The sequence below is a fragment of the Necator americanus genome, chromosome V (assembly GCF_031761385.1).
Source record: "Necator americanus strain Aroian chromosome V, whole genome shotgun sequence".
NCBI lineage: Eukaryota > Metazoa > Nematoda > Chromadorea > Rhabditida > Ancylostomatidae > Necator > Necator americanus.
The window spans coordinates 28,574,403-28,591,909 of record NC_087375.1 but is presented as its reverse complement, the minus strand read 5'-3'; the positions used below and the strand labels follow the sequence as shown (position 1 = coordinate 28,591,909).

General features: G+C 40.0%; 2 protein-coding genes across 2 annotated transcripts; both read left to right on the top strand.

Annotated features, from left to right (window-relative positions):
* Positions 1-3,101: 3,101 nt before the first annotated feature.
* Positions 3,102-5,607, top strand: RB195_015514 (uncharacterized protein; the record flags this gene model as incomplete). Its single annotated transcript, XM_064206258.1, has 5 exons — positions 3,102-4,275; positions 4,342-4,472; positions 5,176-5,248; positions 5,344-5,417; positions 5,515-5,607. 5 exons carry the CDS (start codon positions 3,102-3,104, stop codon positions 5,605-5,607), a joined length of 1,545 nt encoding a protein of 514 aa, XP_064062139.1.
* A 9,896-nt stretch (positions 5,608-15,503) lies between these two features.
* Positions 15,504-17,390, top strand: RB195_015513 (uncharacterized protein; the record flags this gene model as incomplete). Its single annotated transcript, XM_064206257.1, has 5 exons — positions 15,504-15,656; positions 16,510-16,594; positions 16,657-16,839; positions 16,894-17,199; positions 17,278-17,390. The coding sequence occupies 5 exons, from the start codon at positions 15,504-15,506 to the stop codon at positions 17,388-17,390; spliced, it is 840 nt and encodes a 279-aa protein (XP_064062138.1).
* Between the last annotated feature and the right edge of the window lie 117 nt (positions 17,391-17,507).

Here is a 17,507-nt window from a genome sequence, read left to right as displayed (position 1 = left end):
GAACTCTACGTTTTCGCTCTGGGATTCGCAGCACATCAAAACACACAGTGAAGTGCCTTCAAACGCAAAAAACGGAGGATGTCATAAATTTTCTTTTTCGTCGACTAGACACCCTATATCAATAACCTGAGAAGAAAAAAAGTATATTAGCATTAAAAAAAAATAACTAAACAAGCAATTTTGTAGAGTATATAATTCCCAATCGAATAGCATCAAAAGCATTGCTAAAACGTTTTATTTTTCGCGCATAACTTTCACTTAAAGACGCCAGGACCTATGGGTCAAGCCTATAGCTACAAATTCGATTTAATCTATGAAATAACCTCATTTAAAATACTGCTCACACTTTTTGGATCTTCGAGAGCAAAATACAAAGGAAAACTGAAAGAATTCAGTAAAAGATTACCTGATTGATGAGTGGTAAGGTATATGTAGTTTTGTTATTTGTAGTTTCGCGTTTTGTTTTTTTTTTTGTGTTTCCTTCGTTGGCAACACCCTCGTGCCTAAAGAATTTCCTTTTACATTCTAAAATTTGACAGTTTTAGATGCGAAATGGTTCTCAGAGACGTTTTTCGCATTTTGTAGTTTGAGAATTTGAGTTAAACCAACAAATATGGGATATACAAAGTTAATTATGATGCCTAAAAAGTATGTTTATTGTCTACAGTAATCTATGTTTCCGTAAGATGTTTGTCAGTGCTTCTCATTCATTTTTTGGTCAGGTCTATGAAGACAAGAACAAAACCAAGAAAGATCAGAACACAGTAGAATTGGTGTGTCTGTGGTCGATACAGGCAGGACGTAGAACATCATAACAGATGTTGAAATTGTTTATTCTGGAAGAACCCACCTACCTACTGGATTGTATAAACAATAGATAGACAGATCTTTATCTCTCTTCAATCGGAACGCCATTTTCTGAAAGGGTGACAGATTATGCATAAGACCGCGCCTAAATGGTAGGTAAATTTAGAAGAGAGTAGTGATATAGGAACTGCATCAGAAACGCTACTTAAATGTTATCAGCATTCCTGTTTAAGTGAATTCAAAGTAAGAAATTTGCGGAATTTTCTTGTTCTGACCCATTAAAGAAAGTGCGTGCTGTCCATTGAAATACGTGCCACTACTACTAGCTCGCTCATCAGGAAAGTCCGGAAAAGATTGATTTTCCGGGTGAATTAGATAGTTGTCAAGGACTATGTTCTTCTTGACCCCAGTGTTGCTGTTAATCTTATTTTCTTCTCATATTAGGCACCAGTCTGATCGGCCCGGTGATGCCGGACTCCCAAACTTTCCATGTGCTTGCATCGCTCGCCCAACTCCAGTATCTCGAAGAAAAAATGATCGAGTGAACAGAAATATCCGACTTAACGATAGGATTCGAAGATGCTCCACAAGTACGACAGGAATCGTTTAAACCTCACAAGTACGTAAAGAATGAGACTACACGTAGATTATCGTCTTCTATCTCTTGAAGGAGTGAATTTAGGCTCCTAGTTTAGTAATTCACTCGATTTTCCACTTTAAGATGAGTCGAACCATATGATGATGAAGGCGCCTGTAGCACTTTTAACGATTTCCTATTGTTTGCCTTTCTATTTATTTTATTTTCTATGTAAAAGCTAAGATATGATATGAAAGCTATGATATTGTACTGTGCTCTGATCTTTCTTGTTTCTGTTTTACGTAATATTTATGGGGGTTTTCGAATAAAAAATGTAACCTTTTGTTAATTTTCAGTAGCTGTTAAATTGAATAATTGGTGTTGCTTGAAATAATTCTCGTTTTTTTCCCTCTAACAGCTACATTCTACCGAAAAATGTGCAATAAATTAGCTTGTACGAACACTATGGACATTTCTACTGGCGGAAAATTGGTGAATTACCAGCAAACCTCGCACACCACACGGATCTAGGGAAGTATGCGTTGTAGTTTTGCACTGTATGCTTTAGGATTGCACTAATTCACCGGTTGTGGGACGTTCATACAACTCTATACAACTAAGATCAGTTCATTTCAATTATTTTTTTTCAAACTTTTGTTTTAGGGCAAAAGATTCCTGAGTTTTAGTTTGTTTTGTTTTATTTTAGTTTAACTTTCGTTTACAACGCTACAGACATTTCAAACTATCCTTTTTCATTGAGTTTTAGTCGATGTTTGTTCATTGACCCATTTTTATTGCTATTTGTTTATTTTTTATTTACTTTTGTCTCAATAAACACATGTTCTTCGGTTATGATATGTTGACGTGCATTTCATTATAAAAAAAAAATGAATGAACAAATAAATAAATATGTGATAAACAAGCGATCGTAGATCTCGCAGCTAATAAAATTAATTCCGAGTAACCTCGACGGTATTTGCGTTCAACCGGCTAACTATAGGTGCTACCTGGGTCGACCTCAATGCCATAACATGATTAAACCTCGATAACAGCTACCTCGATAACGTCTTAGCATTAATTGATGGCGCATCAGCGAATTCATTCCAGGGTATAAATAGGAGATGTGTTTGGTTCCTACTGAAATTTGGTTGTTTATCACAACCCTACTTTTCTAAGTCAAATTTATTTCACTAAAAGTTGTTAGATTTTTTGCATATTCCTTTTTTCCTTCAACACCTTTTTCCTTTTCCCGTTATTGCTCCTGAAAACGATGTATGTATGCATAAATCAATCTGTAAAACTAAAAAAGAAGTAATTTCTGAGCCTAATTCCTGAGCAGTTTTTTCTCTACGACGTCCCAATTCTAAACTGCTCACTTTAATTGAAGCTTTATGAATTTCTAAAGATTTTGAAGTACTGTAACTCAGACATTTTCCCCTATTCCCTGAAACAATGCATCTAAAAGTGGTTTTATTGGTCCCTATTCAAAAAAAGTTTACTTTAGTTTGGTTAGATTAGTTTTTCCTTGTATTTAAAAAAACGGAAGTTTCTGAACACTCCATGATAACAATTCAAAGACAGCCTTTTTTAAATAACAGCTATGTACGGAAATATTTTTTGCCTCGTAAAAACTGCACCATCTTAATTTTGTAGTGGTGACGAGAAAAAATGTGTGGACTCCAATTTTGAAATGACCTGTAATAAGGCTTCTTTCAGGATGAAGAGACTGATATTGGCGATTTCCTCATGCCTTGTGAGCTACGTTCAATGCGTGTTGCCTTCGAATGATGGCTACGTCATGCCACCACCCATGGACGAACCTTATCCTTCTCCGAAAGGCGGCTCATTTCAACCACCCATGGGCACCTTCCCCAAAAATCCTTCAAGTGACTCAACGTTTCCGTTGAGTGACAGCTCTAGACGGAACCAAATCCCTAGACCGACACCTCGTACTAATGTCGTAGGACCACCATCTATACGTCCACCTGTGCGTCCGCCAATTCGTCAAGGAACACAGACTGCTCGTGTTCGCCCTGCACCTCTTCCGGCACCTCGTCCACCACCTCGTCCAGCACCTCTTCCAGCACCTCGTCCAGCACCTCGTCCAGCACCTCTTCCAGCACCTCGTCCAGCACCTCGCCCATCGCCTCAACCTCAACAAACGGGTTTACGGGTCTCCATTTCGAATTCCATTTTGAGTTCGCAGAGCGTACGGTTAGGTGGACCATCATCGATATCAGCATCAGTAAATCCTTCTTCAGTTTCACGTGTTGCGCCACCACGTATTCAACTCCCCATTGTTGTCCCTACCGTAAGACCACAACAACCTCGACCTACGGGAGGATCACAATCATCGGGTTTGCGTGTCTCCATTTCAAGCCCGCAGAACGTACGGTCAGGTGGACCATCATCGGTGAGTCTGCCCTCAGTTCCACGTACGCCACCACGTGTTCAACCTCCTATTGTTGTTCCCACCGTAAGACCACAACAACCTCGACCAACCGGAGGAGCACAAACGTCGGGCTCACGAATCTCAATCTCGAGCTCACAAAAGCTCGTGTCGACCGGGTCCTCATCAGTGAATCTTCCCACGGTTCCACGCGTTGCACCGCCGAGTGTTCAACTTCCCATTGTGGTCCCTCCACAACCGCTACCCATCGGAGGACCACGACCAATTCCAACGCCAATCGCAGCCACGCCGCCGCCTTGTACTTACAGTAATGACGGTCGTGGGAACTTCATTTACCGTTGTTCGACCTCTGCACTAAGTCCTGCGAACCCGGTGAGCTCAACGAACGTGGCGAACAACTTCAATGCGGGAAATTTTAATTCGATAGCAAGTTCTTTACAAGATGTGCTACAGGTTGATGATCCCACTACTCGATTTCAAGGTAGGTGTGATCTTGTAACTGTAACTTTATGTAGTCGCAGCAGAACAACCTCCGCTTGTTGTTTAGGTTTAACCAGCGGACGATCGAATCCCACACCAGTGGTTTGTCTTCCACAAGGTCCAGGTGTTCCTCCACCTTTGAATGATTCCCCTCCCCCTGCTCCAGCGACACTACCAGTAGCACCGCCGGCTCCTCCGGTATTCATCTTTTTTTTTAAACGATTCTAATTCTGTGACAGTAACCTAGAATTACTATGTCTGTCTAGATCAGGTGCTCTCTTACACAGTGGTTAGTCAGAAAATCATAAGAAATTTTGTCCTTTAATTTAATTGAGTTAAATGTGATTACTGTACTAGTGGTTTAGTTAAGCGAGGACAAAAATTTTGTTAGTACGGGCAATTATTCACTCTACTACTTTGTACCTTCTCAGCATATTACAGGAAGACGCCCCGACTGACTTTGAAACGTTTATTTTAATCGTTTTTTAAAAGTTGTGTCTAAGAAGAGAAACTCAAATCCCTTAAATTCTTCCCTTGTTTCCCTTTTTTCTTCCTCTGGGAATTCTTGAAGGAAGGGCACAAATGCAATATTTGCACTGGCAATATTAAGAAAAACAAACAGACCCCGAAGTAAAATTCGCAATCCTCATTCCGTTGTGCTTCCGATGGAGCCACAATAAACGTATACGGGATGGAACCTCCGCCTAAATTTCCCTTTGAGCTGGAAATCAGCCTCTGGCAGTCACTCGCGACCGATTGTAAAACACGTCGGTTCCGACGAAAACGCTTACAGCATAGGCAGCTATGGAGCGAAAACAAATCTAAACTGGTCTCCAGAAGATTCTGCAACTATCTGCAATGAATTCTGATTTTGGTTCTCGCTGTACTCTGATTCCTTCAGTTTCAAACTCCATCAAACACCTACGCAGTGAATCCACCTGCCAAACCATCTTCAGGATTTGTTTCAGGGAACGGTAAGAAATGTTTTTGAGTTCAGTTTCTTGAGAGAGATATCTTTTATTATTCAATTATTTCTCAGAATACTTTTTCTAATTCGAATGCTTTTTAGATGCATCATCTCCGTATATCCCCCCTCAGGGTTGGAGCGGTGGCGCTAATAGCGGACAGGCTGCTCTTCCAGTGGTAATTTTTACGATGTATCTTTCAAGAGTTCCAGTTGTCTAGAATTTTAACAAATGTTTATTTCTACAGAATATTTTGATCACCAGATTTGTTTAAGGGTCCACCACCTCCTCCGGGAAATGACATAGGAAATGAACCAGGAGGCGGACCAGTGCTTAATCCCTATCGTCGCAGGCGAATTGTTTATTGATTGATTTCAGGTTCTTTGGAAGATCTGATGAGTTTCACGAATTTCTCTCATTTTTTTGTACTTGACTTGTGATTCTCTTTTTCAACAATTCGTGACGAGTTCCAAACCTAACCGGTGATCCCATTGAATTTCCCATTTTGCACATTTTTTTTCATTTATTGGGAGAACTATGAACGTTTGTCATGCTATAATGTGGAAATCAGGTGTACGTTGTTCTTTGCACTTCGTTTAAATACGATGTGAATGTTTTTTTTCTACCGAGGTTCTCACTTTCAAAAAACATGTGCGCCACTACTTTGGCAATATATCGACAGATAAACAATTCATCATAGCTATTTTCATGTGCAAAATTATGCTATAAAATAAAAAATAAAGGATAATGTGCAGAGTTGTAGGTGTAGATTACGGAAACCAGCGTGGTCCTGCTCATCTTCCTCTAATCGTCTCAAAAATTATCGTGGAAGACGACGCTCTTTCCTACGAAATCAGTTGCAACGCGCCACCCTTGCGCACGCGCAGCGCTTACGAGCGAGCGGACGAGAATTAATGAGGTTTCCACAGCAGCCTATTCAAGTAAAACCGATAAGACTGATAAGGTAAGCGGAGCGTGTACAAGGCTGTACGTTCTAAGGGACATCTTAGCAACAGCAGCAGCATAAGCGATTCCCACACCGTTTTTAGGAGTACTAGGGTGAGTAAGGAAACCCCGGAGAAAAGGAGAGTAGGAGAAAGGAGAGTCACGCTAGTTTCTGTAGGCAACAACTCGAACTCTACGTTTTCTCCGGGATTTCCTTACCACATCAATTTCGTACCCACGATTCCTTTAATTAAGAATCGCTTGAAGTCTATAAACGCGTGTGCGATCTTACAATGACTTGCAAGTGCGAGCCAATGTGTCAAGTCAGTCTCTTTATCATCTAGCACCAATTCATCGGATACCGGAGGAATGAAAGGATCTAAATAGTTGGCACTAGGGCGATTTCGAACCATCGATCATACAGTCATCATGCAAAGAAATAATATTCTTAACTGTTACAATTAGAAACAATTGCGCAAGTGCTTCCATAGTCGAGTCGAAACGACTTGAGGACCGTACAGCTGCGTACCCGCTTGCAGTCGAGCGGCGCGGTGGAGGTAGCGGTTGGAATTGAGGTGGGGCCATCGCGAAATACAGCTACTAAATAGTGAACGCTACTAGAAGGGATCCTCACTCGATCCTAAACGCTACAGTGCTGTCTGCCTAAGGTGCCTAACGTGCTTCATGTCACTCTACTAAATGTCTAATTGTACTTGGTTGGGTGCTTGTGCGCACGCCCATGCACCTGTGTACCTGAGCACGAACGGTCTGTTTGTGTTTCAGCGTGACGGAAATGCTTCAGTTTCTTCTGAAACAAAATTGGAGCACTTGAATCAATTCTATAACGCTTATAATACAGAAGTAGGTGAGTATACATCCACAATTACTCACCGGAGAACTGCAATTGTCGCTTCCGTCGTTAAGCCTAAACTTCATCTGTCGAGAATTCGATGCAACCAAAAGGAGTCCGTAAGCATCCGAGCGAATAAAAAAATTGGTGCATCCATTGAACAAATGATTCGTTAGCACATAACTACCATCACCAGATGAACAGGAGATTCTGAGACCAAAAAAAAAGAAACGCGTTTTCGAGACGTATAAGCGTTTTCAATAATTTGCCTGAAACATCCTATGATGCCACAATTTGTGAGAAACATTCCAGTTAACCAATGCTCATCGATCCCGTGTAAACAGGAGAGGAACAGAGAATTTTTCGTATATTCCTGTAGGATATTTATTGAGCACAGTAATTATGTCTCAGAAGTTTTATAGTTTTTTTTTTTTGATTGTTCAGAGATAAAACAGATAAAATCTATCTTTATCCGAGTGTATTCCTAATTAGCAAATAAAGATAGGTCATATATCTTATAAAATATCTGATATTACCTTGTGAAAAAAATTTATGCAGTTGAATCAAATCCTCTTTGTAAAAACGTCGACAATCAAAGCAACCAAGAAAATTTCTACTCTTCTAGGAAACGACTGCGAAAATCACTAAAAAAAAATTCTCGTAACCTCACAGCAGTTAATCGGAAAGTCAAGCGATGAATTCAACTACCTCATTAAATATGTGCTTAGATATTCACAAATCCTACCAGTTTCTCTAACTGCTCATCCTGTCCTCACCTATTGAAGACGATGGGACCTAAGCACATACCAACAATGGGCCGACACATTTCTACCCCAGGAAGGGAGGTTCTGGACCCGTCGATAAGGTGCTCATTAAAAACGATCTTTCCTAAAAATCTATAGAATTTATTAACTACTTTTTTTATTGATCTCTCAAAAAATAGGTCGATTATACATGTTTATGATAGAGTAAGACATATGAGATACCGCCACATTCATGTACATGTGACTGGGCCCCTTTCGTCTCCTGTATAGCAAGGAATAGAAGAAGAACTACAGCGAACACGGCAATTCCCCGACGAAATGCAACGTAAAAACACTGCAGCTACAAGGCGCATTCACATTCTACCTGCAGGCGGTTCTACAACTGATTAGTTTCGCCAAAGAACGAGGAAAAAAGTGGAGGCGACGTCGTTTAGCAATAAAATCGGCCATAAATTCGAACTCGATATGTTTTTTTTTCAGGGATTCAATTAACAAGAAAAAGAATTCGTAGGCATTGATGATGTTGTTTAGTGAGTTCGGACGGGCTGAATTCGTTCAGCACGATCCAGTATTTTAAATTCGACGTCGACTTCGAAGAGATGAGAAAAAAAACCACCAGCTGATAAGAATTCATGCGAGATCAGAAATTCCTTAAGGAAAAAATGAAGGAAGATTTTTTCTTTCTTCGGTACCCAAATCAATTCTCACATATTAAACATAGTCGGAGTTGGTTTTTGTTAAGTGGACGTCTCGTCAGGTGACCTTAATTTGGCGCAAAGTGTGCTGTTACCACTTACTTTGAACGAGAGACTAGTAAAGTGTGCTGGTCCACTCAGAATGCGTAAAATTATAGGAAAGAATGGGAATTGCGATTTACCTTATTCCAATTACGCTCTAACTTAGTAGATTTCAGAATTATGTGGTGACATCACTGCTACGGATACCTTCCCAAACACATATTTTCTTTACTTGAACCATAGAAGAAGTTTTATTGTTATCGTTTTATTTGTAGATAACCTATCGGCAAACTCGCCTTTTTCAGATCCCAAAAAGGTGAAAGCAAAAGCTAATTTGCCATCTGAGGCCTAAAATGACCCTCAAGGAAGATTTACTCATTAATTCTTCCCTATCTAAGGATGTTGCTTGATTGTGCTAATCGGCTTACCACAGGCACGGAGCACTATCAAAAAACAACCTTAAATAAGGAATAAGGAACAAGGACCGGCAGAAAAGGACACTCTCTTATCCCCTAAAGTGTAACATGCCCTTTGCACTTCTAGCTGTGAATTCCAGAAGCAGACCTAAGAATATCTTTATTAGTGGAGAGGACGTTTTTTCTTTTGAATACGTCACTTTCGATTCCACCTTCCTATCTCCGGACGCGAATCTCTGAAGTAGGCGAATTCGCCGAAACGTTAGCCAGGGCTAAAGACAACCTCGTGTGTGGCTCAATCGAAACAACTCGTACTGAATTAAAGGCATCACCCCACGAATCTGAGGTGGTGCGGATTTCAGGTGGAGTATTCGTGCACAGGATCGTTGGTTATGGTAGAGGAGGATGATTCCGACCATTTCTTCCTAATTGCCGCAAAAAACGTCCCGGAAGATGCGGCGCCGCACAAGGCTGGTGCGCTCCAGTCGAACTCCTTGTAGAAAATAGTGCGCCATCCATCCCGCCATCATAAGTCGTATCTTCCGGGCCGTTTTTTACGGCAATTAGGAAGAAATGGACGGAATCACCCCCTCTTCATAATCTACTATCCTGTATACGAATACTCCACCTGAAATCTGTACAGCCTCAGATTCGTGGAGTGATGCCTTTAAGGTTATGTCAATGTTCATTGAAAATTAAACATGCCCAACTGGTTGAATGATGAAGTGTCCAGCGTTAAGTGTCTCGGAATGCGCCACCACGTTCACTTCAGCTCGGAATCGTTTGAGTTTTACGAACGTGTAGCTAGCTTACATGGTGACTTACGGAGACTGGGCGATGTATCAAGCCAGTGGTGGTGAGTCTGATACAACTTCTCGAGCCTGGATGAAAGGCTTCATTGAGAGTATTCTGATAAGGCGTATTCTAACTATTGATCAATCGTGCAGTCACACCGGAACCTCTTGCCCTACACCGGTCGCTAATTACTCCATAGAAAAAAAGGATTGTTTATGAACCATCAGTTAAGATCCGTCAGCTAAGGAGAGAGGTGCGTCAATCCAATTGATTACCAAGATTTGATGAGGGTTTTTCTTTAGATTCGCTCCTAATGAATCATTAAGGATTAATGATCGAATATCTAATAAGACAGGAATTAAGTCCACGTGATCTCTGAAGCTTAGCCGTTTAGTCGAAATCATATCCGAGATTGGAATCGCAACAACTTTTGGAGTTTTTAAACGTTAAAAACCGGAAAAAAGAAGTGTTACCGCTGTTACTGTAAATTCTTTTTATTGTACTCGCAGTTAAAATTGGTAACGCATTCCTTATGGCATTTCTGACGAGAAGGCAATTGGAGCAGCTTTTCCTATGGGAATGAAGGTGGACCAATTGCTAAAAAGGAGGTAGAGAATAAGATTTATTTCTCTATCACCACTACATTTACAAAAAAATACCAAGTTGAAAACTTTCTAGCCATGCATCTTTGCTAAGCAATTAATAGAACATTTACGACCACCTTTGCGCAAAAAAGTGTTTTTTTTATTAGGCAGAGGTAAAAAAAGCTTGAACCTTATCACATAAAAATGAGCAGTTTTTTGTAAAGACATCACCCCACGAATCTGAGGTGGTACGGACTTCAGATGGAGTATTCGGATACAGGATCGTAGATTATGGAGGAAAGGGTGATCCCGTCCACTTCTTCCTAATTGCCGTAAAAAAACGGTTCGGAAGATACGGCTTCGAGCGTTCCACCGCGCTATTTTCCACAACGAGTTCGACTGGAGCGCGTCAGCCGTGCGCACGCGCCGCATCTTCCGGGCCGTTTTTTAGGGCAACTAGGAGGAAGTGAACGGGATCGCCCTTCCTTCCATAATCTACGATCCCATATTCGAATACTCCACCTGAAGTCCATACCACCTCAGATTCGTGGGGTGATGCCTTTAAACTCACGCTTGATGAAGTTATGAACTGGTAGTGATCTTTGTTATTATATCGGTAAATCCTCATTTAAGATTCCGTTAAATAAGCACATTGGATATACGCTCAACTTTCTTCGTTGTTTTGTTAGGAAATTCTTTTCAGCAATTCCTCTGATAACAGATAAAACTACGACAATCCTAAAACATTTTTAGGTTAGTAGGTAAAAAGTTGAAATGTAATGTAAATGGTAAAGTTACTTGGGTAAAAGTCACTTTTTCTCTTTCTTATTTCGTTTTCGTAGGAATATGCACACCATGTGGTAAATTTTTCACCTCTTTTATTCAATTTTTCATGAAACACGCTCTACCTACACTGTCTTCCTCGCAGTAATTTTTAGATTTTATTTCAGAATTAGCTAAGTAAGGAAAAACATTTCGCTATGACCTAAAAAGTGACCTTCAATGAGTCTGTCGACCACAGTATGAGAAATATTTGAAGAGAAAATCCGGTGCTGTCACTGGATAGTTAACCAACTTGACAACCCGGCACTCTAACGGTGCCGTTTTTCCTGCGTTATTCAAAAACGTGGGAATAAGGCCGTGTCTTTTAGAACCCGTTTGTTTCATTTCTCTTATTTCTTCCTTTCGGAGCAATCAAAAACCTCATAAAGTACATCTGCTATAATTTATTCGATGCAAGATCGGCGTAAAAACAGAACTTTCACACCTATTTCCAGAAATGTGAAGAAATGAAGACAAAAGATGATTTTTGTATTTTTTTCTGCTTCTTCTCGACAATGAAGAGTGAGTTCCAAGTTCGACCTTCTTTGAATCTTGGCATCGTAGAGTTTGATTGTGTACTACTTTCTTAAGCTGAACCAAGATTGTTATTGATCTTTATTCTGGCTAACGTTTCGAACACCCGAGCCGAAAAAAAGACACGTGTAATCTACTCTTCCAAACGCCTCGTCATCCCACAAGATATGTCATAAACGTTAGCCAGAATAAAGATCAATAACAATCTTGGTTCAGCTTAAGAAAGTAGTACACAATGAAGAGTGAATTGGAGCGAATTGGAAACAGCTCAATTCATTCTCCAATGATAATGCTTGACTGACTGTATTCTCTAATGACAGTACTGATGGTATCAGTCGCACTTACAGTACTCTAGCACAATCCCAAAAATAACCCACCACAAAGAACATGAATACCGTGAAAATCTGTAGATAAGTAAAAAAAAGAGAAGTCACTAGAACAATGATGGGTTAAAATTGAATTTGAGTTGAATTGATAGGGTTTATTTTGTAGAGGGCTACGATCCGTATAAAGTTTTATCTTTGGACGACGTTTCTAAAAGCTTAAAAGTGGTCCTCGGTTTTTTTGGTCTTTTGTCTCTTTTTTTTCGGAAGAATATAAAAAACTCTTTCGACATTGGTGATTTTTGAAGTTAATTTTTGGCTCCAGAAACCGGTGAAAGATTACACTTCATACACAGTAATTTTTCATAATTTTTAAAATTCTCTTTCACAAGTGCGGCCAGAAGATGTGAATCCAATCACGCTTTCCATATTTTGCTATTAGACAAGAACGCAGAAGATACGCAATCACAGAAAACTTTTCGGTGATCAGGCAGTTTTTAGCTTTCTCATTTACAGTGAACAAACTGTTCATCATGGACATTTCTGGATGCTCGAAGTAATGACATCAAACAGCAGTTGTAAAAACGCAACATTTAAGGCGAAAAATCTTTTAATATTTTAATCTCTTTTAATAATTTTCTCTATCTAGAAAAATCTTTTAATAGATCGCCCTCAAGTTTTGAACTGCATTAATTTTTGAAAAAAAAAAGCTTTTAAAATTGCTAGCTAACATAATTGACTAAATCTAGAAAACAGTAACCGTAATTACGGTCCCTTGTTGTCCAATACACGGAACGTATATGTACGTATGTTTTTGTAAATCTTGATATAAAAGCGGATGATGGAATTTGAAGCGGCGGTCACCGTGGTGAGACGGTATGAATCTTCGTACATCGATAATCATAATACCTAAACCCGCTTTGTCACGAACTTCGTACGTACGACACGTCCCCGGCACCGGTTCGTTTCCGCGTGTGAAACACGAGGAAGATGGTGTTTTTAACGTCGATTGAGAAAAAAAAACCCTGTATGATAGCCGTTTGCTGTTCAGTACTTCCATTTCCTTGAAATGGCCAACTGGTTCCGAATTGATGATTTTATTGGACTTGAATCGGATCACCAGCGTAGGCAGTGGATTTATCGCTTAACGTAGCACGGTTTTTTTACTAACTTGGAAGTGCTTTAAAACTTTTTAAGGGAAGTATCGTATGGAAGATTACTGTTAAGACTCTTGAAATTAGAAAGGTAGAAACCAAAAGGGGCAGAGAGACGTTTTCAGACGTAAATTTCGTGACCTCATATTTTTTCCACGCATAGGGTCAGTCAGTCATCTTACAACTAATCGGCTGCTATTTTCACTATATTTCTTTATTTTCCAAACTTTTAATGAGCAAATCCTTCTTCCAATCTAAAATGTATTTTCCTCTATTTCTCTACTGGTATACATCCAACGCTCTTCCTTAGTGATCCCATTCAGATTTTCAGTAATTGTGGAATCGAAAGAGAAACCGCATCACTTATGGGGGATTATCCTACAGTTTATGGAACACCCATAGAATTTTTGAAAACGCTGTAGCAAACAATGGTTGGAGACTGAAAACCGGTTCAATTCAATCATGACAAAAATTGAGGAAGTGATGTTCTTTCTCATGATTATTATATCGGATTTATTGAGAGTTTCTCGTTTGTGAAGAAATTTCGCAAAACCTGTTAGGATTAATTTATTCCATGGAATATATTCATGGTGCTTTGTTTACAAGTGAAAAAAACATAGGACAGAGAACAGAGAAAACAGAAAAAAAAAACAGAACTAAAATAATGAAGAACTAAGGAAATTAATATTGGTTCTAAATTAATTTCAAAATCAAATCAAATTAATTCGCAATTGGTATGAAAAATAAGTGGAAGATACAATAGTACTACGTCACATCCGAGATACATCTTACATTAAAAAAATACTTATACAGCGCAAATAAAATAACAAATAAAATTAATGATAATATTAATACTAACAAATAAAATGTTCTCACCAAGTACTTGGTGACTCGAACGACGGTAATGGGTAATTTTACGCAGTAAATCAACGATATGCCCTTTTTTCACCTTAACACTTAAAATTTTGCACCGAATTCAAGATCAAACACATTCCAGGGGTACAGCTTTCCATGCTGAGGGGAATCTGCTATTTTCACTATGAAGAACGAATGACAAGGACACTTTTTACATCCACCAGCAAGGGGACGCTGAAACGAAAGATTTCTAAGTTTCAGTTCGATTCCCGGCAAGTAGTTAACCACTTCTGGTACACAATGCATATCGGTTACTTGGAGTTTATACAAAACATATCGGTGGAAAAATGGAGCGAAATTCATCTTAAATAGGGCCAAAACTGTGCAAGATATTCAAAAATGGGTTCAAGAAAAACACATCAGTGAAAGAGTCCCGAAGAAGAGGTCGGACAGTGCTAAAAGCAGTTTATTCTATGTTCCTGTTCATTCAATATTTCTTTTTATTTAAACTGCTGCATCTCTCCCTCAGTTCCTCTCTATCACAAATGATTATGGTGCAAATGTAAATTTTACTCTTTTTCCGGCACTTTGTTCCCATTTAGCCACTATAATTTATTGGTCCTGCATAGATGAGTGGAACACACTTTCTTATCGTCTGCTGAGGAAAAATTTTTTAAAAATATTCAAAGGATGGCAAATACTTTGATCTCAAGTAAATTATTATTATTTCGTTCATTAGAAAAATCTAATTGTTTAAGTATACTTGAAATTTCGCATGAGTTGATGTATGACTGATTCTCGCATTTAATACCACTAACACTCCAACTATGATTCTCTCGTTTCGCTGCTGAGAGGAATAAATTTCATTTCAAAAAAATCTGAATAAATCTTGAGGTATACTTTTTATATTGCCCTAGGCAATTATTGTCCTACGAGAAACGTATGCTATGAAATTACTCAAAAAATTACGGTTTTAATTTTTTATATGTAGTGACTGCGGAGAATCAGAGCGTTTATCCAGTGAAGTGTGCTGAATATTCGAGCATCCTAAGGATTGAATGATTGAGCGTCCGCTCAATCAAAGGATCGATCGATTGACAAAAGTTTAGGTTGAAAGTCAGTGCAAACTCATTTTTCTTTTACCACAAGGAAGGATATCTTCATCACCTAAAAATAATGTTCATCGTAGGAAGAAAAATAGCGTGGAGATACAAAGTGAAAAATCAGGGATTTTTCTTTCTTTTTCTTTTTCCTTCTCCTCAAATGATGATCGACATCGTCACGATGAAATTGTGAGGAAGAACGACCCGATCCTGATGACAGGCGTCTTACATCGTTGCCCTTACCGCTCGTTCCGTTCCAGTCTCCACCAGACGTCGGTGGTGGGCGTGGCGTCCGATCGAAGACGATTGCCCCGACGTTTAAGCACTCCTCAGTCAAACGTAGCAATCAGTGTCAAGTCAGCCGGCCAGCACACGGTTCCCGATGAGTTCCGCACGTTTGGCTGCGTACGCGGCCATCGGCCTCTCCTCCGTATGTGTGATTATCACCTTATTCTATTTGCCGGTGTTCGTATCGAAAATTCACGCGATCCAGCACAGGCTTGCCCGGAATGTGGACGAGTTTAATGCTATGCAGGTGAGATCAGAGTGAATTGCACAGTTTTCATTTAAAAATTCACCTGAATTCGGTTAGGGCTCAGCCCTCAAATTCCCGGTTTTCGTTCACACATGAAAGGTTCCCTCGGTTAAGTGATCGTATTTATATAATGGAGATCTTCTGTTATTCAATAGAAATTTCGCAGAAGACTCTAAAATAGCGATGGTGTTCTAGGATGGGACCATTATCTCAGAATACAGAATCTACTATGAAAATTTATTTGTTATGTTCCAAAAAGTAGTATGTTCCAGTGATTTTCCTGTCGGTTCTGTCTAAAATAACGCCTTTATGTACACCACAACTTTAGCTAGCGCTTTCTGCTCCTTTTGATCGTCACCCAAAAATTTTCAAGTACTTCCTTTCTTAAAATTATTCTCACTCCCCCCCCCCCCCCTCTTGTTGTGAAAATTTTATCGTGTCTTAAAATCTGACCTGATTGTAAGTTTCGTTTTGTTTTTGCTCACCTCGACCGTATAAATGGACTTTCAATTGGTTTTCTTCGTAACAATGCCCTCAAGTGGAAGATTTTTTAAAGTAGTAAAAGTGGGAACAAATATGTGTAACAAAGTGCATAACTTTCTCCCGTCCAATCTCCAATCGACAAATCAGCACGAAATAATTGGATGCTTAGGGTTGCCATCCTTAGCCACGAGAAATGAGTTTCACAAAATCACTGGATGAATTCGTCCAACATCTCTGTAATAACAAGTAACGGTTGCATCAATGACTTTTATTATTAAGTGGATCACGCCCTTCTAAATCCGTGCTCAATAAGAAGAAAAAATCAGCAAAACATGAGTGTTGAAAGAAAATAGCACGATTTCTATTTCAGACAGAGATATGGAGTGATCTACAGCTAGCACGCACTGAAACACCAACGCGTAAGGTAACTAAACGTCAGGCAGAACCAGAATGCGGTGAGATTCAGACTACAGGTTACTGTAGGCGATTTTCAGAAATCTCAATAACTTTTTTTAAGTGTGTAGCTACGAAAACGCATGTCCTGCTGGAGAAAAAGGTCGACCTGGTATGGATGGCCTTGATGGAACTCCTGGAATGCCTGGCGAACCTGGAGAAGTGGGTCAACCTGGCATTGTGCCTCAGGTGCAAGTGAGTGCAAGCGGTTGTCGCGTATGTCCCCATGGACCGAAGGGACCAATTGGTGCGTTCAGTAGCTGAATTGTCTTGCTACAGTAATCATTGGGAAACAATCTAGGTTACCCCGGTCAACCTGGACCTCAAGGACTACCTGGTGTCGAAGGACCACCAGGAAACCCTGGGCGACCAGGAAATGATGGAGTGCCTGGTCCACCGGGATCTATGGGTGAGCAAGGAGAAGCTGGAAAACAGGGCGAGAAAGGAGCACCCGGAGCAACTGGCATTCGAGGAGAAAAAGGCCCTATTGGACCACCTGGCGTTACGGGAATGGTTGGACCGAGAGGGTATTCAGGAAACAGCGGATCACCTGGTCAACCTGGTACCATGGGAGCTCAAGGAGATGCTGGACCACCAGGAAAACCAGGTAAGTGTTGACCGTGGCTGACATCGTGAGCAGAATTATGTCGCAGAAAAACGGTTCCCTATGCAAGATTGTATTCAGGTGCGCCTGGATTCGCCGGTGGTCCTGGAAACTATGGAGGACCTGGATTACCTGGCGAAGATGCTGGCTACTGTCGTTGTCCTGCCAGAAGTCCGAGTAACAAAAAGTTGTAAATTGACGATCTTTACTATAGTAATAAACTTTTTAAAAGTCATATGCCGCAGGTTTCTCTAGTTGTCTCTTGAAGAAACCAAGTTACTGTAAAAACAAACTCATGAATCTTTCTTTAA